We start from the raw sequence: 22,975 nt of genomic DNA, 5'->3' as shown, positions 1-22,975 counted from the left end.
TAGAGAATATTTAATTAAAAAGTCTTAAAATTTTGTTTATCTTGTTTTGAGTTGGATTTATATTTGAAATAAATCAAATTATTAAGCACATGAGACTTAAAGCAATGATGTTAGCCCAACATAAAACTGTTATTTGAAAAAAAAAACAGAAAAAAGAAAAAAAAAAAGAAAAAAGAAAAAACAACGAAGTGTTACCCATTGAAACATTTTTAAAAAAAATTATTTCTTATGTTGGACCAAGTTTCTTATTACAGTGCAGTGTAGTTTAAGTCAATTCTTTTAGCACTGAAGTTGAACCTACTTAAACCTTTTATTTAGCTCATCATGACTCAAATCATTTGAGTGAAATCCCTTCCTTCAATTTTAAAACAGTGCAGTTCTTGCCAAAAACTTCAGTTTGACTGAATTTTGATTGAATTAAAAGTTATAAATGGCCCACTCATAATTTTCAATGAAACTCTACTGAGAATTTTTGCTTACAAACAACTTCTGAGTCAACAGTGCAGATGGAAGGTCAGGTTATTGTAAAAACACATGATTATTGCAACCATGAGTGAGGGGTGTTTAAAGTAACACTGTGTGGTGTTGTTTTTCATCAACACTGCAAAGTAACTCCCACAGTATTATGGTTTAACACCAGCATAGAGTTAGATCCCTCAAAACAACACCAAGAATTTAACACTGAACTTTTTGCTGTGTATGACACAAAATGACGTTGTAGATATCTGTAATGAGAAACCTCATACACAGGAATGAAAAAAGTAATGTAATGGTCAAACCTGGTCAAAATTGAATTACGGATATCTGTAATTATCTGAAGAAGAAGAAGAAGAAGAAGAAGACGTTATCCTTCCTCTGAGATGCTCCCTGACAGACGACTCAGAAAATCCCTTCCATGAAAGAAATCAGCGTTCAGTTTTCGTTGTGTTCTTCAACTCTTGGATGTGATGACAAGTTCAGGATTGTTTTAATCCGAGCGGAGGATGCTCGCAGTGGTTAGCGAAGACCTGGAAGAACAAGAAACGAAGAGGAGCTCCAGCGCCAAAGTTAAAATACTGGATGTGATTTTGATACCTGAGATAGTTTGTTTATTTGGAAAATTAGTGATCCAATCCACATGTCATACCAGTTGGTGGCGGTAATGCACCAAAACGTTGTTTGAAATCTGGCAAAAAAATCACGAACAAAGAACGCATCCCGTGACGCGTTATAATGGAAACCCACATCAGTTCCAGGTAAACCCCACCCCCTCTGCTCTCCAGCCCTGGTGACGCAGTCAAACCACGCTTGCAACACGCTCACGCGCAAGCGCAACAAAACAAACTGAGATGTCAAATGCTAAATTTGTCATGCAAGACGCAACACACGGAAAATACACTAGTAAAGAGCCCTGGGGGACTCTGCTCAACCATCTGTGGTTCAAGTGGTTAAATAAATAAGCTGATATTAGTCAAAATTAACTTGATATTTGTGTTAAAATTGCCTGTTTGTCTGAATTTACTTGCATATGTAATAGTGTTGAGTCCCGCTCACTCATATTGTTGTCTTGGCTTTGCAATGGAGTGGAATAATGTACATTTATGTGATAAGCATTCTGTTGGGATGCTTGCATTAATATATTCCACTTCTCTGCCTTGAAGGTAGGCTACTCATACTAACACAGCCAAAACATTTTACACAAAACTATTCATTCAATCACACACACACACACACACACACACACACACACACACACACACACACACACACACACACACACACACACACACACACACACACACACACACATCATCTTAACTTTAACATTTTAATGAAAAATCAAAAGTCAATGTAACGTTCAGAATGGAGGTGTGTTCTGCTGCGGTCATGCAGTGAGAAAAATTTACTTTCAGGAAAGATGAACGACCTAACAAATGTATCAGATGCTGAGGTCTGTATGAGCGTTGATCAAAACACACGAGTGGAGTTTGGCTGCGTCACTCACGGCGTGGGCGGGGTTTGGCTGCGTCACTGGGCCTTTCGGAGCAGTGGGGGCGGGGTTTACCTAGAACTGATGTGGGTTCCATAATAACGCTCCCGTGACTGTCAGCCAGGTTAGAAATTCACCCCGGAGGAAAACATCAGCGTCTCCTTTTTATTATTATTTGACTCTTGGATATGCAGAGATGTCCAGATTCAAGGATCTTGAAGATTTATTCGAGCGGCGGCTGCTCGCTGCTATCAGAGACTTGGACGAACAAAGAACAACGTCTGGATACGAAGAGGAGCTCCAGCGACAAAGAGAACTGCTGGATGTGATTTTAATCCCCGAGATAAAGCTGCACAGAGCAGGTTGGTTTCTGAACATGTGTGTGATAATGTTTAGGGGAATCGAGCCCGTAGCTAAGGTTCAAAGACGTAAGCTCTGACCTAATACAATTTAGTCCATGTATACACTATAAACTCCTCTCTAATGTGGAGTCTAATGTGGATTTGATTTGTTGAAAAATAAAGTTGATGCTAGTTTTCTGTGTGAAAAATACAGATAGTATAAGGAATATCAGCAAACAGAACAAAATAAAAAACTGTTTTGTCCGCTTTGCGTCTACTACCAACCCAACAGTGACGTGCGGTGAGGTCCATGACGAGGGAGGCAGGCACCCAGCTAAAGTTGAAATTTCTATATGTGTGTGTTATATATACGGTGCACTGCTCATATTTGCTAACACAAACTGTTATTGGCCAGCCCTGCCCCTTTAACACGGTGACAGTCTGTGCTGTGTGTGTGTGTGTGTGCGCGCGCGTGTGACAGCAGAAGGAGAGACGGTCTGAGTGCAAGCATGGTGTGTGTGGGGCGGGAGTATATTATTTTGGTCTTTGTTTCCTCAATAAATGTGCGTTGTGCACAAGGTGCACATTTTTTCCTCCTCTTTAGTCTTTTCTTTCACTTTGGCCCGGACTCCTAGACACCGGTTACCAGCAACGAGCCACGTAAATAAACGTTAATCAGCTTTCCCATTTACGGTTCGGAGAAAGACGAAAGACCGAAGTCCCGGAGTTTACAAGACGAAATGCCAATTAAAACCCGAAACATACGTTCACCTGCATTTCTACAGGATTTACATCACAGGAGAAAGAGCAAAATACGAACAAAATAACCCGTATCTCAACAACACAAGAACACAGGCCAGGCACCTACGGTATACTCTACCAAACGTCTGCACTTACAAACTATCGCGAGACCTCAAAGCGGGTACGAAATTACAACCTGCGGAGGCAGAGAAGCGCTGTGCCTCATTGATACCCATGTTAATCAGTGTGAGACCTTAGTACGCATGCGCGAACTTGCAAAACGTTGTGATTTCAAGTAAACGTGGCTTTTTCCCAAAGCCCAGGTACCTTGCCTTACCTTGCCTTTGAAGGCAGTGCCTCCGAAGCCACTTCCTTCCAATCCAAGGCAAGTGTCCTGCCTCTGCTCCAAAGAAGATGCTAATGGAACAGCCTACAAAGGCATATTTTGGGAGGAGCTCAGACGGCTTCAAATATTGTCATAACTTGCCACTTTTCTACACTTTCTGCTTTTTTATTGTCACATCATTGACACTCTGCAGGTGCAGATTCTCAGTAATTATAGTTACGTGAGTGACACACAAAAGAGTTAAGTGGTGGACATGGTATATAAGTTGTTGTTTTCAGAGGTGTATTTTGTTACTTTCATTGAATTTGGAATTTACCGCGCGCCTCCGCTGGTGCGTCTTTTCCTTCCATTTTTTTTCCTTTTTTGTAGATTCACGCGTTGCATGTTGGGTATTTATTGCCATGGCAAGGCAGCGAAGGATACACCTGTGTATCCTTGGTCAATTAGCCACATGCTAACCAAACGGAGGACATATGCCTCCGGAGGACATGAACATCGGAACAGCACTTGGGCAGCGACTGATGATGTGGATGCCTGCCCACGCCCACCCCACGCCCACATCAGACCAAGGCAAGGCAAGGTACCTTGGCTTTGGGAAACGGCTGGTGTCTCTCTCTCTCGGAGTTTCTGACTCTGACGCACATTACAAGCATGAAGCAAGCGCGAAACGCTGTCCGTCCCCTCTGTTAGCCTCCCTCTTATTGACAAATCAGCAATTTCCTTTTTTATCTTTTAATTATGACAAATTGTATACGAACAACTGGAAAAAAAATATTTTTATGAAAAAAAAAAAACATATTTTTTTCTTGTTAGCCTAGGGGAGGCACTGCCTCCCCTGCCTCCCCTGACCGCACACCACTGCAACCCAATATGTAAACCGTTGGCAAAACTACTGAGCAGGATACTTTTTTTATTGGATTATTTATTTTGTTGAAACACGGAAGAAGTCCGGAAGTGATATATCCTAGTTTAGTGTTACACAAGTATATGTGTGTTATGCGTATTTGAAACGTCGTCAAACAAAGGCCTCATTCTCATTCTGCAGCCGGACCCTCTTGGCGAGAGTTTAATCACAGTAAAAACCAGCACAGGGTGAATATCCTCCATGCTAACATGCTAACTCTCTTCCTGTCTCTTCCTCTTCCTCTTCTGAGCTGCGTGTCAATTCAGCGGGGACCCGGCCTTTATAGGGTGCGTCTCAAAGCTCCAAAGTTCCATCCTTCCTTCCTCCACATGCGTTGTTCACTTGCGTCTTTGAAAAGCTTGCCGTACAGAATTCCTTAAGGCAAAGGGCTTTTAAAAAACAAATTAGAAATGTTTAAAATTGTTATGATTCGTGTGAGGGAGGCGCTGTGTGACAACGACAAACAGGAAATGCTCTATAGGCCAGGCTGTCTCAATTCAGTGGTCACATAGAGCTCATACAACCCCACTTCAAAAAAACTGAACTATCCCTTTAATTTAGATTATATTTTGCAGATTATCTTAGTTGCTGTGAATGCAGCAATGCATTCACAGCATATGTTCTTCTGTGACAAAAAAATTTCTTCTTCTTCTTCTTCTTCTTCATTCTTCCGCCCGCTTTTTTGGACCGCTAAAACTCCAGCAAACTTCAACCGATTTTCACCGTTCAAACTTCAAAACGTGTGTTTCAGTGGGGACAAGGGGGCTATGACTCTTCAGAAACTTTTCACAAATACTTTCCGAGATATTCAACGATTTACGAAATTTCGGTCCCATAGAGATGAATGCGAAATTTCAAAATTTCCTCTCTTCAGGACATTTTTTCAGCCTGCTTCAAACCCTCCTCATTCAGTCATACATTCAGCTACAAACTCCATTCAAACTTCAAAATATTCAGCTATCTTTTGGCTTCAGTCAGTGGGTTTCAAATGTTTCCTAGCATTCATAGTTTCTTCATAATGACCCTTCAAATGTCATGATGCATTTCAGCTCTTCGAGCCATTTAACATTGGTGTGTATTGGACGGAATGTTTCAGCTCAGAGTGGGAGATTCAAACGACAGAGCAGGGAGAGGGGGAAACAAAACCTGAAAAAATTCTGGGTAAACTGTTCTTTTGGTCACAATTTTCGCTCCACATAGGCATATTATATGTCAAAATGGAGGAGGGCTTGTCCTGCTTCTGACAAAGTGGTTTTTAAAGCAAAAGGATGGAGCACTTTTTCACAAAATGGCCAACTGTCATGAGAAGTTTAAAAAAAAACCCCATATACCTCCATGTTAATTCCTGAGGGGTTTTCTCAGAGATCAGTAAATTTTCCCTCATCTATCTATCGCTCTCGTGGGTTCGTTTCTTGACCTTCATGCATGAAATTTAGATCGACAGCTTCCTCTGGGTCTCAGGATTCCTACGGTGTGTTCATTTTTATTCTAGCCCTCACGGTTTTGGCAAGGTGACAGGAGATTCGGACTCTTGCTTTGCCACAAAAGATAGCCGACTTACATTTACCCTCAGTCAGGTCATTATTTCCATAAATGTTATTTAAAATTTATTTCATTCCTTTAATTTTTGAATAGACGCAACCATTTCAACTTTAAATTCATTCATCCATTCAATTTACTTGTCCATTCATTTCCTTTCATCCAAGAGTTCATGGCAGGCTAATTCAGCATTCTGCATTAGCAGTTGAGCGCAAGCTTTTCAGGAGTTCTTATAACAATTTTTAGACATATCCTCAGTCATTCATGTTCAGCATTCTACATTAGCAGTTGAGCACAAGCTTTTAAAGACTTCATTCAACCATTTTAAGACACATCTTCAGTCATTCATGTTCAGCGTTCTGCATTAGCATTTCAGTGCAAGCCCTGCATGACTTCATTCAACCACTTTCAGACACACCTTCAGTCATTCATGTTCAGCTTCTGCTGTAGCATTTCAGCGAGAGTTATTTAAGATTTCATTCAGCCATTTTCAGACGTATCTTCAGTCATCCATGTTCAGCATTCTGCATTAGCAGTTCAGCGCAAGCTGCTTCAGCATTCTGCATTCACAGCGCAATTTCTTCAGAAATTGCTTTTCTAGTTTTTTATGTTCTTTTCCTCACCTGGGGTCTAATAGAGTTGCCAAACTGTAGAGGGGTTTATCTTCAATCCCATCGAATCTCCTGGTTACAGCTCTCAGTAGCTCAGCGTTTGCAGTCCCCACACCACGATCTGATGGGGCATCTCTGCTCAGGAAGCGTTTTAAAGCCAACACAGATGGAATCACGTCTGCAGCTGATGCAGTGGATGAGCTTATTGCTCTTGTGAGTTCCTCGAATGGTTCCAGAATTGTTATGACGTGTTCTATCAGACCCCACTGGTTGGCACTGAAGGAAGCAGGAACTTCATGCTCAGCTCCATAAGCCACCAATGCGCGTTTGCTCCCGCAGGCTTTGGAGCATATAGAAGCTGCTGTTCCACCAGGTGGTAACGTCCTGCTGGAACTTTTTTATCTTCTGGCCCAGCTGTTGTTGCACATCATGAAATGCACAGTATGCTTGAGGAGAGCGTTTAAAGTGCCCGATGACGCATCTCCCCGTCGCAAGGATGTCCGTTATCATGGGCTGTGTCAATAACCCGTCGTGGATAGCTAGTTGAAGCGTGTGTGCCATGCGTGGCAAAGTCGGCAGTCCTCCTTCACGCATGGCTTTTGCCATGTTTGCGGCATTATCCCAAAGTGCGACGTGGACTCTCTCTCTAGGAATCTGCCACGTCTGGAGCATGTTCTTGATTTTGTCACCAACGCTGCAGGGTTAGGGTTAGGGTTAGGGTTAGGGTTAGGGTTATGTGACTCACGGAATTCCTGTGCGTGTAGGACCGCATCTCGGAGTTTAAAGTTTGGGTCAATCCACTGGGCCATTAAACTCAGTAGTGACATTGGGCTGACGTCTAAGGACCAAATGTCTGTAGTGAAACTGATAGAAGAATTGCCTTCCATCAGAAGGCTCTCTACACGTGAATGGACAGCCCAGTGTGCCCTGGGAGGGGGTAGCGTGGATCAAAGTAAGTTAGCAGCCATTGAAATGCAGGGTTCTCCACAATATTAAACGGCAGGTCAGACAGCACCAGCAGCCTCCTTGTGCCACCCCTTGCCCTCTCACTGTCCCGACTATACGGACGAGCAGCACTGTCCAAAGTTGTTTACTTCAGCATCCGTTTTGGAGTTTGGTCTTTTTTTTTCTTTCTCCGTGCTGCGTTTCTTGAACTTGACATGCTCCTCCGGGTGTATCTTTTCCAAGTGCCTGATTAAATTTGTCATGTTGAAATATTTTGCCGATGTTCCCCCGCGAGGTACTGTAGCGTTGCATATACCACAGATAGCTCGTGCTATGTCTGTTTCTGTCACTTTGAAAGCCTTCCACACTTCTGACATCTTTGTTTGTGTCGCCCCGGATGTTGCTGAAGATTCAAAGAAACTTTATTGTCCGTCACATAGCGACAGTACTCAAAACAGGAAGAGGCACGAAGATGAAAATGATGTTTTGTTAATCATGAATCATTTGCTCTCAGATACAAACAAACATGTTGATGCCGTGAAACTAATTTGGAGTAAATGAGACAGATTTAAAAAATTTTAACACGACCATTAACACCGTCATTAATCGATCGATGATTTATGACATGATGCCTGATCCTGATCATTACAAAAAATGCCAAATATCAGCCTATCCCATATAGCCGATATAATCGGTGTAAAGCCTACCAATCAGTGGGCTCAGTGACCTTCTTTATTATGCCCACGTCTGTCATACACTTCTGTTAGGTCTCAACTTTGAGCAGGAGGAGGAAAGGGTTGCAGTGTGGTGTTAACAGAACAAAGGACTCGGAGTCTGCTTTCAATTCAATTTTCAAGGGATTACACTATAGTATAACCACGTAACAGTCAGACCAACAAACTAAGGAGAAATGTGACTCCCAGAATCTAATAAACTTGCTCTAACTGAGCTGCTGAAGGAGAAACAAACACTGCACTGCAGACTGTCTCTGGTCTGTTCCTCTTTGGTGACTAAACTTACAGTACTGTACCAGATCATATAATCTTTGATTAACAGGTGTTTGTAAACAGGTGAACACCTTCACCTTCCATCACTAAGATGATCTAATATCTCATTAATATCTGTTCACTGTGTCCTGCAGATATTCAGCTACTAATGGTGAAGAAAGAGGAGCTTCCCCCTGAGCAGCAGGAGAGGAGCCCCTATCCAGACCAGGAGGATAATGAGTTCCCACTCATTAAAGAGGAACAGGAGGAACTGTGGACTGGTCAGAGCAGAGAGCAGCTTCAAGAACTGGAGGAGGCTGATACCAAGGTCCTGTTTCCTTCAGTCCATATGAAGAGTGAAAATGATGAAGAGGAACCTAAGTCCTCACTGCTTCATCAGAGACTAACTGACCATATGGAAACAGCAGCTGGTGGAGAGGACTGTGGAAGAACAGAACCAGAGAGGAGCTCAGATCCAGAAAGAAATTCACAACCAGAGCTTGAGGTTAAGACAGAAGCCTCTGCAGATTCTGAACCAGAGACTGAAGCCTCCTTAGATCCTGAATCAGAGACTGAAGATGAAGCAGACGACTGGAAGGAGACCAGAGACAGTCTTAAAAGATTAAAATCATCCACGAACAAAAGGGCAAAGACTGTGAAGTCACAAAATTGTCCTGAGCCTGGTAAAACCAATCATGTGGTTCCTCTAACAAGTAAGAGACCTCACATCTGCTCAGAGTGTGGAGAAGGATTTCGTTTCAAAACTGAGTTGGGAATACACAGGTTAATTCACACTGGAGGAAAACCTTTCAGCTGTTCTATATGTGGCAAAAGTTTTACCCTAAAAAAAAAACTGAATCAGCACGTGGTCATTCATGCAAAAGAAAAACCGTTTAGCTGCTCTGAATGTGGAAAAGGATTTAACCACAAATCAAATCTAAAGGTACACATGGCTGTTCATTCAAAAGAAAAACCTTTCAGCTGTGCAGAGTGTGGAAAAAGATTTTCTCTTAAGACAGGTTTAAACAATCACATGTTTGTCCACGGCAGAGAAAAACCTTTCAGCTGTTCTCAATGTGGGAAAAAATTTCCTCATAAAACATCATTGAGAAATCACATGTTAATTCACTTGCAAGAAAAACTTTTCAGCTGTTCTATATGTGGAAAAAAATTTAACCAAAAATCAACTCTCACTGCACATTTGTTTGTTCACTCAAAAGAAAAACCTTTCAGCTGCTCAGTGTGTGGAAGAGGATTTATCCGCAAATCAGATTTGGACTCGCACGTGATTGTCCACACTGAGGGAAAACCTTTCAACTGCTCTAAGTGTGGAAAAAGATTTGCCCTTAAATCAACCCTGAGGAGACATATGTTTATTCACTCAAAAGAAAAAGCCTTCCTCTGTGCAGAGTGTGGAAGAGGATATCGCAGTAAAGTAGAATTGGACAGACACATGTTGGTCCACACTAAGGAAAAATCTTTCAGCTGTGCCACATGTGGTAAAAGCTTTCACCTGGAATCATCTTTAACTTCACATATGTTCGTTCACTCCAAAGAGAAACCTTTTAGCTGTTCACAGTGTGGGAAGGGATTTACTCTCAAAGGATCTCTGAACAACCACATGCTTTTGCATACAGAAAGAAAACTTTTTAACTGTTCTGAATGTGGGAAAGTATTTTACCACAAAAGATCTCTCGCTACACATATGTTGCTTCACACAAAGGAAAAACCTTTCAGCTGTTCAGAGTGTGGAAAAGGACTTATCACCAGAGGAGAGCTGCGCAGACACATGTTTGTCCATAACAAAGAAAAACCTTTCAGCTGCTCTAAATGTGGTAAAGGATTTTATTGCAAATCAGACTTGAACTCACACATGATTTTCCACAGTGCAGAAAAAAATTTCAGTTGTCCCACATGTGGTAAAAAATTTCACATGAAATGGTGTCTGACTAAACATATATTCATTCACTCAAAACAAAAACCTTTCGGCTGCTCTGAATGTGGGAAAAAATTCAACTGCAAATCAACTCTCACTTCACATATGTTCATTCACTCAAAAGAAAAACCTTTCAGCTGCTCAGTGTGTGGAAAAGGTTTCAGCCGCAAAACAACGCTCACTTCTCATGTGTTTGTTCACTCAAAAGAAAAACCTTACAACTGCTCTGAATGTGAAAAAGGATTCTCCGGGAAATCAGCTCTGAGAAATCATATGATGGTTCACAGAAATGAAAAACGGTACAGCTGCTCAGAATGTGGAAAAGGATTTCATCACAAAAAAAGGCTGACAGCACATGATTGTCCATTAAAGAGGGACACTACTCAGCTGCTCTGAGTGTGGTGTTAGATTTCTTCTTAAGCTGACTTCAGAGCTTCACACAGAGACCCACAGTTGGGGGGAAACCTCCTCAGCTACTCTGAATGTTGAATTCAAAATTACAAAGCATATGTTATTGAAGTTCATTGAAAGTTTGTAAAAAGTGTATAAGATATTTCATTAAATTTGTGTGGCTGCCAATACGATACATATAAGTGTCTTCATTTATAAGCCAGTTTAGTGTACCCTTAAAGTGGTGATTTTAGAGTTCAGGATTTTGGAGTTATGGTTCACACTGGAAAAGAGTCCTTTATTTTACATTCAGGTGCAAAAACAGCTGTTGAGAGACTGAGATGGGAGGACAGCATGAAGAGAGCGGCAATTATAGTTTTTATTAACAATATCTGTAGACAGAGAGTGACAGAAAGCAAGACAAAGAAAAGTGGCAAAAAATTCTTCTTCTGTCTCTTCATACTGGATGTGGTTTTAAACTGTCATTCCTTAACAACAATACTGCTCAAAAAGCTTGAAAAGGAAAGTTAAAAAAGGTTAATCTACTTTAGGTCAGTTTTTGTTTTTGTCTAACTTGGACTTATGCCTTCAGTAACAGGCGTGCTCATGCTGTGAAGTCCATCATATCAGGGGCTATGCTGTAGATCTCTGGTGTTATTGATTGGATTGGTTATGCCTTTCCCATTAGTTTTACCTTGATTTCTTTAACTGGGCACAAACAAACATCCGTCCTGCTGAGCTTAGGCCGAACCTTTGCTGTTGGACCATGGGGATGCAGGAACTCCTTTTTATATCTTGATGGTCAGAGGCCACAGCAATGGTCTTTGCTAGCCATCAGTGGTCATCATATACTGCTGCTGCTAGCCAGTCTCCATTATTAAGGCTGCTAACAGTCATTACAGTTATAGTACCCCAAGGCTCCTTCTTCATTCCTCCCTCATCACATCTTCATCCCTACCTCCCCTTCCATGTCTTTTTTCATCTCTTTCATCAACATGAAAAGAAAAGGTTTTTTCTTCTTTGCCTTGCTTTTATCACTCTGCTGTTCCCCCTAGAAGTAGAAGGCAGCTGGGCTCAAGCACTTGGCAAGCCAACACCTGCCCACAAAAGCAGGAAAGTTGTCTGTGAGAAATCTGTGATATCTACAAATCAATTTTGCCCGACCATAATGTAAACCAGTGTTTATATGGGAATCACTGAAAAAGTGTTCAGGGAGAATCTGAGTGGAGCTGGGTGACAAAGATATTTTTTTTTTTCTTTCGAGAATCGAAACACTTCTTGACTCTACCTCCTGACATATTTTACAATCCCCGAACAAAATACACGAGAAACGAGTGAAACCTTGTTTTTAACCTCAAACAACGAATGAAAATGAAACTTTTCAGAAAAAAAGAAGACTTGAATCAGTGCTGGACTTTGACTTGACCCGGCCCACAACAACGGGACATGTTGGTAGAGTGGCAGCACCTCCCCCTGGACAGCATTGGCAGTCGACAGACTGGCAGCAGTATCTATGACAAAAATGTATGGCAAAAATCATAATCACAATTATTTTTATATTGATATTGAGATCACAGTTATTTAACATGATTATTCATTGGCTTTGGTAACATCATGAATTTATTGATCATTGACAATAGCTTTTAAGCACTGCACTGCAATGCTAAGGCTTTTTAACCAGACAAAATAATAAATTGCTTTATTGCTCAATTAATATATTACTAGTGTGCACTTGAGCCTACAGTGATATTGGTAGGCTATTTACATGTTGATATATGCAGCAGAAATATTGCTAGGTGGATCATTTATTAAGTCTCAGCACGGAGTTTCATTTTCAGCTATGTTAGTATAGGCTGTAGCACTGAACCAAAAGGATGACTTACTTTAAACAACTCGCATTTAGGCAGCGATCTACCAGTCAGCAGCTTGCTCTCTCTCTCTCTCTCTCTCTCTCTCTCTCTCCCTCTCTCGCACGCGGGCGCGAACTATCATACCACCGTTACGCAGGGCGCACACAGGACGCGCCGCGCACAGCAGTTTCAGATTAACCGATGTAACTGTTCACCAGTGGCGTGGCGTGGAGATTTTTTTTGAGGAAGCCAAGTGAGACAAAAGCGTCTTATCGGTATTTTTTTTAGGGAGTGGGGTACATAAAAGGCTTTGTTGCAGTTTGTATCGCTATTTCATGTAACGGAATGACCTGTTAGAGCGCCCAGAGAGCGCTCGTTTTACTTCCTTTGAACACCGACACACGCCCTTTAGCTCTCCCACTCTCACTCACTCATTCACACACGTACATTGTCCTCTTGACTTAGCTTAAACATCTTATTAATTCATTCAACCGCCCACTTAAACACACAACCGGCTGCTTCATGCACACTGCTAATGTGCTAACCTCCCTGATTTCATTCAGTGGCTCGATGATGACGATACTGTGATTTGATTGGTTTGAGGCCAAAGACGGGGTGGCTTCCCTTGACACAGTCTTGGTCAATCACAGATGAGCAGTGTCATGACCACGGCCTCATCTGATTGGTTAATCATTCTTGTTTTTTTTTTTAACACCAAGGGACGCCAACTCCGCTTGGCTTCCTTGCAGACAACAGCGTGCAGTATCGTATTTTCACCACTCATTTGCTACAGAACATTTACGAGGGCGCTGTTTTACACATTGTAAAATGCTCAATAAGTAGAGGAGAGGAATAAGGAAGAGATGATAGTGACAAAACACAGAAGTATCAAAACTGTTAAAAAGGAATATTTTCATTAAATCGCAGCTACAGTCTAAAAAAAAGAGAGGAAGCATGGCTTCCCTTGGCCTCCGGGAGAAAACGCCACTGCTGTTCACACAGCACGTGTGCGGAAGCGCTTCATGTGTGAACAGCCAAGCGCCATGCGCGCAGCGCCTCCGTTCCGCGCGCTAGATAACATCAGGAGCTCGCCCTTGAAAACTTGAACAATGATCTCACCTTGTCTTTGCTCATCTATTATCTCAGCCTCATCTTAAGAAGAGCCGCCAGGACTGGCCACTGCTGTTCCTGCTGCTCCTGCTGCTCCAGCTGCTGTCGCTGCGCCACTGTTTGTTTCTGAAACTGATTCATGTTGACAGCTGGCCCATAACTGTCTTTATACTACAGCTGCAAGCAGCCTGGTTGCCAACAAGCTAAGCTTAAGACTTGACGTGAGCATACAGACATCAGCAGCAGCTGTCTGGAGTGGACTACGATAACTTTTATTAGACTTAGCATAACAAGCAAACTCGGTTCACCTTTGGGAAAGAAAGCAGTCAACAGCTGCCTCCCCTCATTCTGCCTTCTTTGTTTTTCTTCTCTCTCTTTCTTTTTGCAATAGCCTGATTTCTGCTTTTTGGGCAGCATGATACCAATTCAATGTGGGTTCACTGGCGTTACACTTGTCGCCGGTCGCTGTCAGGCGGACTAAACCATTTTGCACCTCCAAGAGGGGGCCTCCAAAATGTCCAATATGTTGGGAGGACTGTGACATGAAGTTCATTCTCTCAGCTGATGTTATCAATATATGGAAGAAAGCATGAGACAAATTCAATGGAGGGCCCACTTCATTCGAAGAAAAAAAAAAAAAAGAAAACAAATCAGGATTTTCATGGGACCCTCTCCCTACTGGTCCAGCAGGGACTCATATCCACTGTGTTCCCTCCTCACTCACGGTTACAAAACAGCAAAAATGTCACTACTAAAACCATTGTCTTAAAATGTAAAGGAGCAGTTTTTTTTTTTTTTTAATTTGGTTATAGAGAATATTTAATTAAAAAGTCTTAAAATTTTGTTTATCTTGTTTTGAGTTGGATTTATATTTGAAATAAATCAAATTATTAAGCACATGAGACTTAAAGCAATGATGTTAGCCCAACATAAAACTGTTATTTGAAAAAAAAACAGAAAAAAGAAAAAAAAAAGAAAAAGAAAAAACAACGAAGTGTTACCCATTGAAACATTTTTTTTTTAAATTATTTCTTATGTTGGACCAAGTGTCTTTTTACAGTGCAGTGTAGTTTAAGTCAATTCTTTTAGCACTGAAGTTGAACCTCCTTAAACCTTTTATTTAGTTCATCATGACTCAGATCATTTGAGTGAAATCACTTCCTTCAATTTTAAAACAGTGCAGTTCTTGCCAAAAACTTCAGTTTGACTGAATTTTGATTGAATTAAAAGTTATAAATGGCCCACTCATAATTTTCAATGAAACTCTACTGAGAATTTTTGCTTACAAACAACTTCTGAGTCAACAGTGCAGATGGAAGGTCAGGTTATTGTAAAAACACATGATTATTGCAACCATGAGTGAGGGGTGTTTAAAGTAACACTGTGTGGTGTTGTTTTTCATCAACACTGCAAAGTAACTCCCACAGTAGTATGGTTTAACACCAGCATAGAGTTAGATCCCTCAAAACAACACCAAGAATTTAACACTGAACTAGTTTAACACTGGAATTTTAACACCAGCGGGTTTGCTGTGTATGACACAAAATGACGTTGTAGATATCTGTAATGAGAAACCTCATACACAGGAATGAAAAAAGTAATGTAATGGTCAAACCTGGTCAAAATTGAATTACGGATATCTGTAATTATCTGAAGAAGAAGACGAAGAAGAAGAAGACGTTATCCTTCCTCTGAGATGCTCCCTGTCAGACGACTCAGGAAATCCCTTCCATGAAGACATCAGCGTTTAGTTTTCATTGTGTTCTTCAACTCTTGGATGTGATGACAAGTTCAGGATTGTTTTGGAAAATTAGTGATCCGATCCACATGACATACCAGTTGGTGGCGGTAATGCACCAAAACGTTGTTCGAAACCCAGCAAAAAAAAAACATGAACAAAGAACGCATCCCGTGACGCGTTATTATGGAACCCACAGCAGTTCCAAGTAAACCCCACCCCCTCTGTTCTCCAGCCCTGGTGACGCAGTCAAACCACGCTTGCAACACGCTCACGCGCAAGGGCAACAAAACAAACTGAGATGTCAAATGCTAAATTTGTCATGCAAGACGCAACACACGGAAAATACACTAGTAAAGAGCCCTGGGGGAATCTGCTCAACCATCTGTGGTTCAAGTGGTTAAATAAATAAGCTGATATTAGTCAAAATTAACTTGAAATTTGTGTTAAAATTGCCTGTTTGTCTGAATTTACTTGCATATGTAATAGTGTTGAGTCCCGCTCACTCATATTGTTGTCTTGGCTTTGCAATGGAGTGGAATAATGTACATTTATGTGATAAGCATTCTGTTGGGATGCTTGCATTAATATATTCCACTTCTCTGCCGGCTACTCATACTAACAAAGCCAAAACATTTTACACAAAACTATTCATTCAATCACACACACACACACATCATCTTAACTTTAATTTTTAAATAAAGATACAAAAGTCAATGTAACGTTCAGAATGGAGGTGTGTTCTGCTGCGGTCATGCAGTGAGAAAAATTTACTTTCAGAAAAGATGAACGACCTAACAAATGTATCAGATGCTGAGGTCTGTATGAGCGTTGATCAAAACACACGAGTGGAGTTTGGCTGCGTCACTCACAGCGTGGGCGGGGTTTGGCTGCGTCACTGGGCCTTTCGGAGCAGTGGGGGCGGGGTTTACCTAGAACTGATGTGGGTTCCATAATAACGCTCCCGTGACTGTCAGCCAGGTTAGAAATTCACCCCGGAGGAAAACATCAGCGTCTCCTTTTTATTATTTGACTCTTGGATATGCAGAGATGTCCAGATTCAAGGATCTTGAAGATTTATTCGAGCGGCGGCTGCTCGCTGCTGTTATCAGAGACATGGACGAGCAAAGAACACCGTCTGGATACGAAGAGGAGCTCCAGCGACAAAGAGAACTACTGGATGTGATTTTAATCCCTGAGATAAAGCTGCACAGAGCAGGTTGGTTTCTGAACATGTGTGTGATAATGTTTAGGGGAATTGAGCCCGTAGCTAAGGTTCATAGACGTAAGCTCTGACCTAATACAATTTAGTCCATGTATACACCACTATAAACTCCTCTCTAATGTGGAGTCTAATGTGGATTTGATTTGTCAAAAAATAAAGTTGATGCTAGTTTTCTGTGTGAAAATAACAGATAGTATAAGGAATATCAGCAAACAGAACAAAATAAAAATCTGTTTTATCCGCTTTGCGTCTACTACCAACCCAATATGTAAACCGTTGGCAAAACTACTGAGCAGGATAGTTGTTTTTATTTTATTGGATTATTTATTTTGTTGAAACACGGAAGAAGTCCGGAAGTGATATATCCTAGTTTAGTGTTACACAAGTATGTGTGTGTTGTTCGTATTTGAAACGTCGTCAAACAAAGGCCTCATTCTCATTCTACAGCTGGACCCTCTTGGCGAGAGTTTAATCACAGTCAAAACCAGCACAGGGTGAATATCCTCCATGCTAACATGCTAACTGTGGTGCTGCACACAAAGATGGCGGCTTGTCTCTTCCTCCTCTGAGCTGCGTGTCAATTCAGCGGGGACCCGGCCTTCATAGGGTGCGTCTCAAAGCTCCAAAGTTCCATCCTTCCTTCCTCCACATGCGTCGTTCACTTGCGTCTTTGAAAAGCTTGCCGTACAGAATTCCTTAAGGCAAAGGGCTTTTAAAAAACAAATTAGAAATGTTTAAAATTGTTATGATTTGTGTGAGGGAGGCGCTGTGTGACAACGACAAACAGGAAATGCTCTATAGGCCAGGCTGTCTCAATTCAGTGGTCACATAGAGCTCATACAACCCCACTTCAAAAAACTGAACCATCCCTTTAATTTAGATTATATTTTGCAGATTATCTTAGTTTTTTATGTTTTCTTCCTCACCTTGGGTCTTATAGAGTTGCCAAACTGTAGAGGGGTTTATCTTCAATCCCATCGAATCTCCTGGTTACAGCTCTCAGTAGCTCAGCGTTTGCAGTCCCCACACCACGATCTGATGGGGCATCTCTGCTCAGGAAGCGTTTTAAAGCCAACACAGATGGAATCACGTCTGCAGCTGATGCAGTGGATGAGCTTATGGCTCTTGTGAGCTCTTCGCACTGGTTGGCATTGAAGGAAGCAGGAACTTCATGCTCAGCTCCATAAGCCACCAATGCGCGTGTTTGCTCCCGCAGGCTTTGGAGCATATAGAAGCCTCTGTTCCACCAGGTGGTAACGTCCTGCTGGAACTTTTTTATTTTTTTTTTTATCTTCTGGCCCAGCTGTTGTTGCACATCATGAAATGCACAGTATGCTTGAGGAGAGCATTTAAAGTGCCCGATGACGCGTCTCCCCGTCGCAAGGATGTCCGTTATCATGGGCTGTGTCAATAACCCGTCGTGGATCGCTAGTTGAACCGTGTGTGCCATGCGTGGCAAAGTCGGCAGTCCTCCTTCACGCATGGCTTTTGCCATGTTTGCGGCATTATCCCGAAGTGCGACGTGGACTCTCTCTCTAGGAATCTGCCACGTCTGGAGCATGTTCTTGATTTTGTCACCAACGCTGCAGCAGAATGTGACTCAAGGAATTCCTGTGCGTGTAGGACCGCAGCTGGGAGTTTAAAGTTTGGGTCAATCCACTGGGCCATTAAACTCAGTAGTGACATTGGGCTGAAGTCTAAGGACCAAATGTCTGTAGTGAAACTGATAGAAGAATTGCCTTCCATCAGAAGGCTCTCTACACGTGAATGGACAGCCCAGTGTGCCCTGGGAGGGGGTAGCGTGGATCAAAGTAAGTTAGCAGCCGTTGAAATGCAGGGGGCCTCCAAAATGTCCATAAATGTTCATAAATTGATTTTTGCATCCGTTTTGGAGTTTGGTCTTTTTTTTTCTTTCTCCGTGCTGCGTTTCTTGAACTTGACATGCTCCTCCGGGTGTATCTTTTCCAAGTGCCTGATAAATTTGTCATGTTGAAATATTTTGCCGATGTTCCCCCGCGAGGTACTGTAACGTTGCACATACCACAGATAGCTCGTGCTATGTCTGTTTCTGTCACTTTGAAAACCTTCCACACTTCTGACATCTTTGTTTGTGTCGCCCCGGATGTTGCTGAAGATTCAAAGAAACTTTATTGTCCGTCACATAGCGACAGTACTCAAAACAGGAAGAGGCACGAAGATGAAAATGATGTTTTGTTAATCATGAATCATTTGCTCTCAGATTCAAACAAACATGTTGATGCAGTGAAACTAATTTGGAGTAAATGAGACAGATTTAAAAAATTTTAACACGACCATTACCACCGTCATTAATCGATCGATGATTTATGACATGATGCCTGATCCTGATCATTACAAAAAATGCCAAATATCAGCCTATCCCATATAGCCGATATAATCGGTGTAAAGCCTACCAATCAGTGGGCTCAGTGGTCTTCTTTATTATGCCCACGTCCGTCATACACTTCTGTTAGGTCTCAACTTTGAGCAGGAGGAGGAAAGGGTTGCAGTGTGGTGTTAACAGAACAAAGGACTCGGAGTCTGCTTTCAATTCAATTTTCAAGGGATTACACTATAGTATAACCACGTAACAGTCAGACCAACAAACTAAGGAGAAATGTGACTCCCAGAATCTAATAAACTTGCTCTAACTGAGCTGCTGAGGGAGAAGCAAACACTGCACTGCAGACTGTCTCTGGTCTGTTCCTCTTTGGTGACTAAACTTACAGTACTGTACCAGATCATATAATCTTTGGTTAACAGGTGTTTGTAAACAGGTGAACACCTTCACCTTTCATCACTAAGATGATCTAATATCTCATTAATATCTGTTCGCTGTGTCCTGCAGATGTTCAGCTACTAATGGTGAAGAAAGAGGAGCTTCCCCCTGAGCAACAGGAGAGGAGCCCCTATCCAGACCAGGAGGATAATGAGTTCCCACTCATTAAAGAGGAACAAGAAGAACTGTGGACTGGTCAGAGCAGAGAGCAGCTTCAAGAACTGGAGGAGGCTGATACCAAGGTCCTGTTTCCTTCAGTCCATATGAAGAGTGAAAATGATGAAGAGAAACCTCAGTCCTCACTGCTTCATCAGAGACTAACAGACCATATGGAAACAGCAGCTGGTGGAGAGGACTGTGGAAGACCAGAACCAGAGAGGAGCTCAGTTCCAGAAAGAAATTCACAACCAGAGATTGAGGTTAAGACAGAAGCCTCCGCAGATTCTGAACCAGAGACTGAAGCCTCCTTAGATCCTGAATCAGAGACTGAAGACGAAGCAGATGACTGGACGGAGACCAGAGACAGTCTTAAAAGATTAAAATCTGCCAAGAACAAAAGGGCAAAGACTGTGAAGTCACAAAATTGTCCTGAGCCTGGTAAAACCAATCATGTGGTTCCTCTAACAAGTAAGAGACCTCACATCTGCTCAGAGTGTGGAGAAGGATTTCGTTTCAAAACTGAGTTGGGAATACACAGGTTAATTCACACTGGAGGAAAACCTTTCAGCTGTTCTATATGTGGCAAAAGTTTTACCCTAAAAACAAAACTGAATCAGCACGTGGTCATTCATGCAAAAGAAAAACCGTTTAGCTGCTCTGAATGTGGAAAAGGATTTAACCACAAATCAAATCTAAAGGTACACATGGCTGTTCATTCAAAAGAAAAACCTTTCAGCTGTGCAGAGTGTGGAAAAAGATTTTCTCTTAAGAGAGGTTTAAACAATCACATGTTTGTCCACGGCAGAGAAAAACCTTTCAGCTGTTCTCAATGTGGGAAAAAATTTCCTCACAAAACATCATTGAGAAATCACATGTTAATTCACTTGCAAGAAAAACCTTTCAGCTGTTCTATATGTGGTAAAAAATTTAACTCAAAAGGAATTCTGACTGTTCATATGGTCATTCATGAAAAGGAAAAACCTTTCAGCTGTTCTGAATGTGGAAAACGATTTAACCACAAAACAGGTCTGAATGCACATATGTTTTCTCATTCAAAAGAAAAACCTTTCAGCTGCTCAAAATGTGAAAAAGGATTTACTAATAAAAGAGCTCTGACTGAGCACATGTTAATACATAGCAATGAAAAAGCCTTCAGCTGCTCTGTATGTGGAAAAAAATTTAACCAAAAATCAACTCTCACTGCACATTTGTTTGTTCACTCAAAAGAGAAACCTTTCAGCTGCTCAGTGTGTGGAAGAGGATTTATCCGCAAATCAGATTTGGACTCGCACGTGATTGTCCACACTGAGGGAAAACCTTTCAGCTGCTCTAAGTGTGGAAAAAGATTTGCCCTTAAATCAACCCTGAGGAAACATATGTTTATTCACTCAAAAGAAAAAGCCTTCCTCTGTGCAGAGTGTGGAAGAGGATATCGCAGTAAAGTAGAATTGGACAGACACATGTTGGTCCACACTAAGGAAAAATCTTTCAGCTGTGCCACATGTGGTAAAAGCTTTCACCTGGAATCATCTTTAACTTCACATATGTTCGTTCACTCCAAAGAGAAACCTTTTAGCTGTTCACAGTGTGGGAAGGGATTTACTCTCAAAGGATCTCTGAACAACCACATGCTTGTGCATACAGAAAGAAAACTTTTTAACTGTTCTGAATGTGGGAAAGTATTTTACCACAAAAGATCTCTCGCTACACATATGTGGCTTCACACAAAGGAAAAACCTTTCAGCTGTTCAGAGTGTGGAAAAGGACTTATCACCAGAGGAGAGCTGCGCAGACACATGTTTGTCCATAACAAAGAAAAACCTTTCAGCTGCTCTAAATGTGGTAAAGGATTTTATTGCAAATCAGACTTGAACTCACACATGATTTTCCACAGTGCAGAAAAAAATTTCAGTTGTCCCACATGTGGTAAAAAATTTCACATGAAATGGTGTCTGAATAAACATATATTCATTCACTCAAAAGAAAAACCTTTCGGCTGCTCTGAATGTGGGAAAAAATTCAACTGCAAATCAACTCTCACTTCACATATGTTCATTCACTCAAAAGAAAAACCTTTCAGCTGCTCAGTGTGTGGAAAAGGTTTCAGCCGCAAAACAACGCTCACTTCTCATGTGTTTGTTCACTCAAAAGAAAAACCTTACAACTGCTCTGAATGTGAAAAAGGATTCTCCGGGAAATCAGCTCTGAGAAATCATATGATGGTTCACAGAAATGAAAAACGGTACAGCTGCTCAGAATGTGGAAAAGGATTTCATCACAAAAAAAGGCTGACAGCACATGATTGTCCATTAAAGAGGGACACTACTCAGCTGCTCTGAGTGTGGTGTTAGATTTCTTCTTAGGCTGACTTCAGAGCTTCACACAGAGACCCACAGTTGGGGGGAAACCTCCTCAGCTGCTCTGAATGTTGAATTCAAAATTACAAAGCATATGTTATTGAAGTTCATTGAAAGTTTGTAAAAAGTGTATAAGATATTTCATTAAATTTGTGTGGCTGCCAATACGATACATATAAGTGTCTTCATTTATAGGTCAGTTTAGTGTACCCTTAAAGTGGTGATTTTAGAGTTCAGGATTTTGGAGTTATGGTTCACACTGGAAAAGAGTCCTTTTTTTTACATTCAGGTGCAAAAACAGCTGTTGAGAGACTGAGATGGGAGGACAGCATGAAGAGAGCGGCAATTATAGTTTTTATTAACAATATCTGTAGACAGAGAGTGACAGAAAGCAAGACAAAGAAAAGTGGCAAAAAATTCTTCTTCTGTCTCTTCATACTGGATGTGGTTTTAAACTGTCATTCCTTAACAACAATACTGCTCAAAAAGCTTGAAAAGGAAAGTTAAAAAAGGTTAATCTACTTTAGGTCAGTTTTTGTTTTTGTCTAACTTGGACTTATGCCTTCAGTAACAGGCGTGCTCATGCTGTGAAGTCCATCATATCAGGGGCTATGCTGTAGATCTCTGGTGTTATTGATTGGATTGGTTATGCCTTTCTCATTAGTTTTACCTTGATTTCTTTAACTGGGCACAAACAAACATCCATCCTGCTGAGCTTAGGCCGAACCTTTGCTGTTGGACCATGGGGATGCAGGAACTCCTTTTTTTATCTTGGTGGTCAGAGCCCACAGCAATGGTCTTTGCTAGCCATCAGTGGTCATCATATACTGCTGCTGCTAGCCAGTCTCCATTATTAAGGCTGCTAACAGTCATTACAGTTATAGTACCCCAAGGCTCCTTCTTCATTCCTCCCTCATCACATCTTCATCCCCACCTCCCCTTCCATGTCTTTTTTCATCTCTTTCATCAACATGAAAAGAAAAGGTTTTTTCTTCTTTGCCTTGCTTTTATCACTCTGCTGTTCCCCCTAG

General features: G+C 41.5%; 2 protein-coding genes across 3 annotated transcripts; both read left to right on the top strand.

Annotated features, from left to right (window-relative positions):
- Nucleotides 1-2,051: 2,051 nt before the first annotated feature.
- Nucleotides 2,052-10,729, top strand: LOC141802430 (uncharacterized). The gene is made up of 2 exons (XM_074685989.1): nucleotides 2,052-2,331; nucleotides 8,538-10,729. The coding sequence occupies exons 1-2, from the start codon at nucleotides 2,166-2,168 to the stop codon at nucleotides 10,712-10,714; spliced, it is 2,343 nt and encodes a 780-aa protein (XP_074542090.1). The 5' UTR covers nucleotides 2,052-2,165; the 3' UTR covers nucleotides 10,715-10,729.
- Nucleotides 10,730-16,327: 5,598 nt separating this feature from the next.
- On the top strand, nucleotides 16,328-22,204 carry LOC141802424 (uncharacterized). 2 transcript variants are annotated; one of them, XM_074685979.1, is made up of 3 exons: nucleotides 16,525-16,625; nucleotides 17,079-17,238; nucleotides 19,498-22,204. In XM_074685979.1, exon 3 carries the CDS (start codon nucleotides 19,512-19,514, stop codon nucleotides 21,924-21,926), a length of 2,415 nt encoding a protein of 804 aa, XP_074542080.1. In that variant the 5' UTR covers nucleotides 16,525-16,625; nucleotides 17,079-17,238; nucleotides 19,498-19,511; the 3' UTR covers nucleotides 21,927-22,204. The 2 variants fall into 2 exon arrangements, with proteins under 2 accessions (XP_074542079.1, XP_074542080.1); XM_074685978.1 differs by lacking the exon at nucleotides 17,079-17,238 and having other exon boundaries at nucleotides 16,328-16,625; nucleotides 19,498-22,201.
- The last annotated feature ends 771 nt before the right edge of the window (nucleotides 22,205-22,975 follow it).

This window comes from Halichoeres trimaculatus, unplaced genomic scaffold (genome assembly GCF_033239565.1).
Source record: "Halichoeres trimaculatus isolate MK-OKI-2021-1 unplaced genomic scaffold, fHalTri1.1 fHalTri1_scaffold_13, whole genome shotgun sequence".
In the NCBI taxonomy this organism is placed as follows: Eukaryota; Metazoa; Chordata; class Actinopteri; order Labriformes; family Labridae; genus Halichoeres; species Halichoeres trimaculatus.
Note: the sequence above shows the minus strand (reverse complement) of the source record. Positions and strands in the feature narration are given on the sequence as shown.

Coding starts and splice junctions, on each gene's coding strand:
- LOC141802430 (XM_074685989.1), top strand. CDS start 2,166: ATGTCCAGATTCAAGGATCTTGAAGATTTATTCGAGCGGCGGCTGCTC. Junction 2,332..8,537: donor GATAAAGCTGCACAGAGCAG/GTTGGTTTCTGA, acceptor TGTGTCCTGCAG/ATATTCAGCTACTAATGGTG.
- LOC141802424 (XM_074685978.1), top strand. CDS start 16,457: ATGTCCAGATTCAAGGATCTTGAAGATTTATTCGAGCGGCGGCTGCTC. Junction 16,626..19,497: donor GATAAAGCTGCACAGAGCAG/GTTGGTTTCTGA, acceptor TGTGTCCTGCAG/ATGTTCAGCTACTAATGGTG.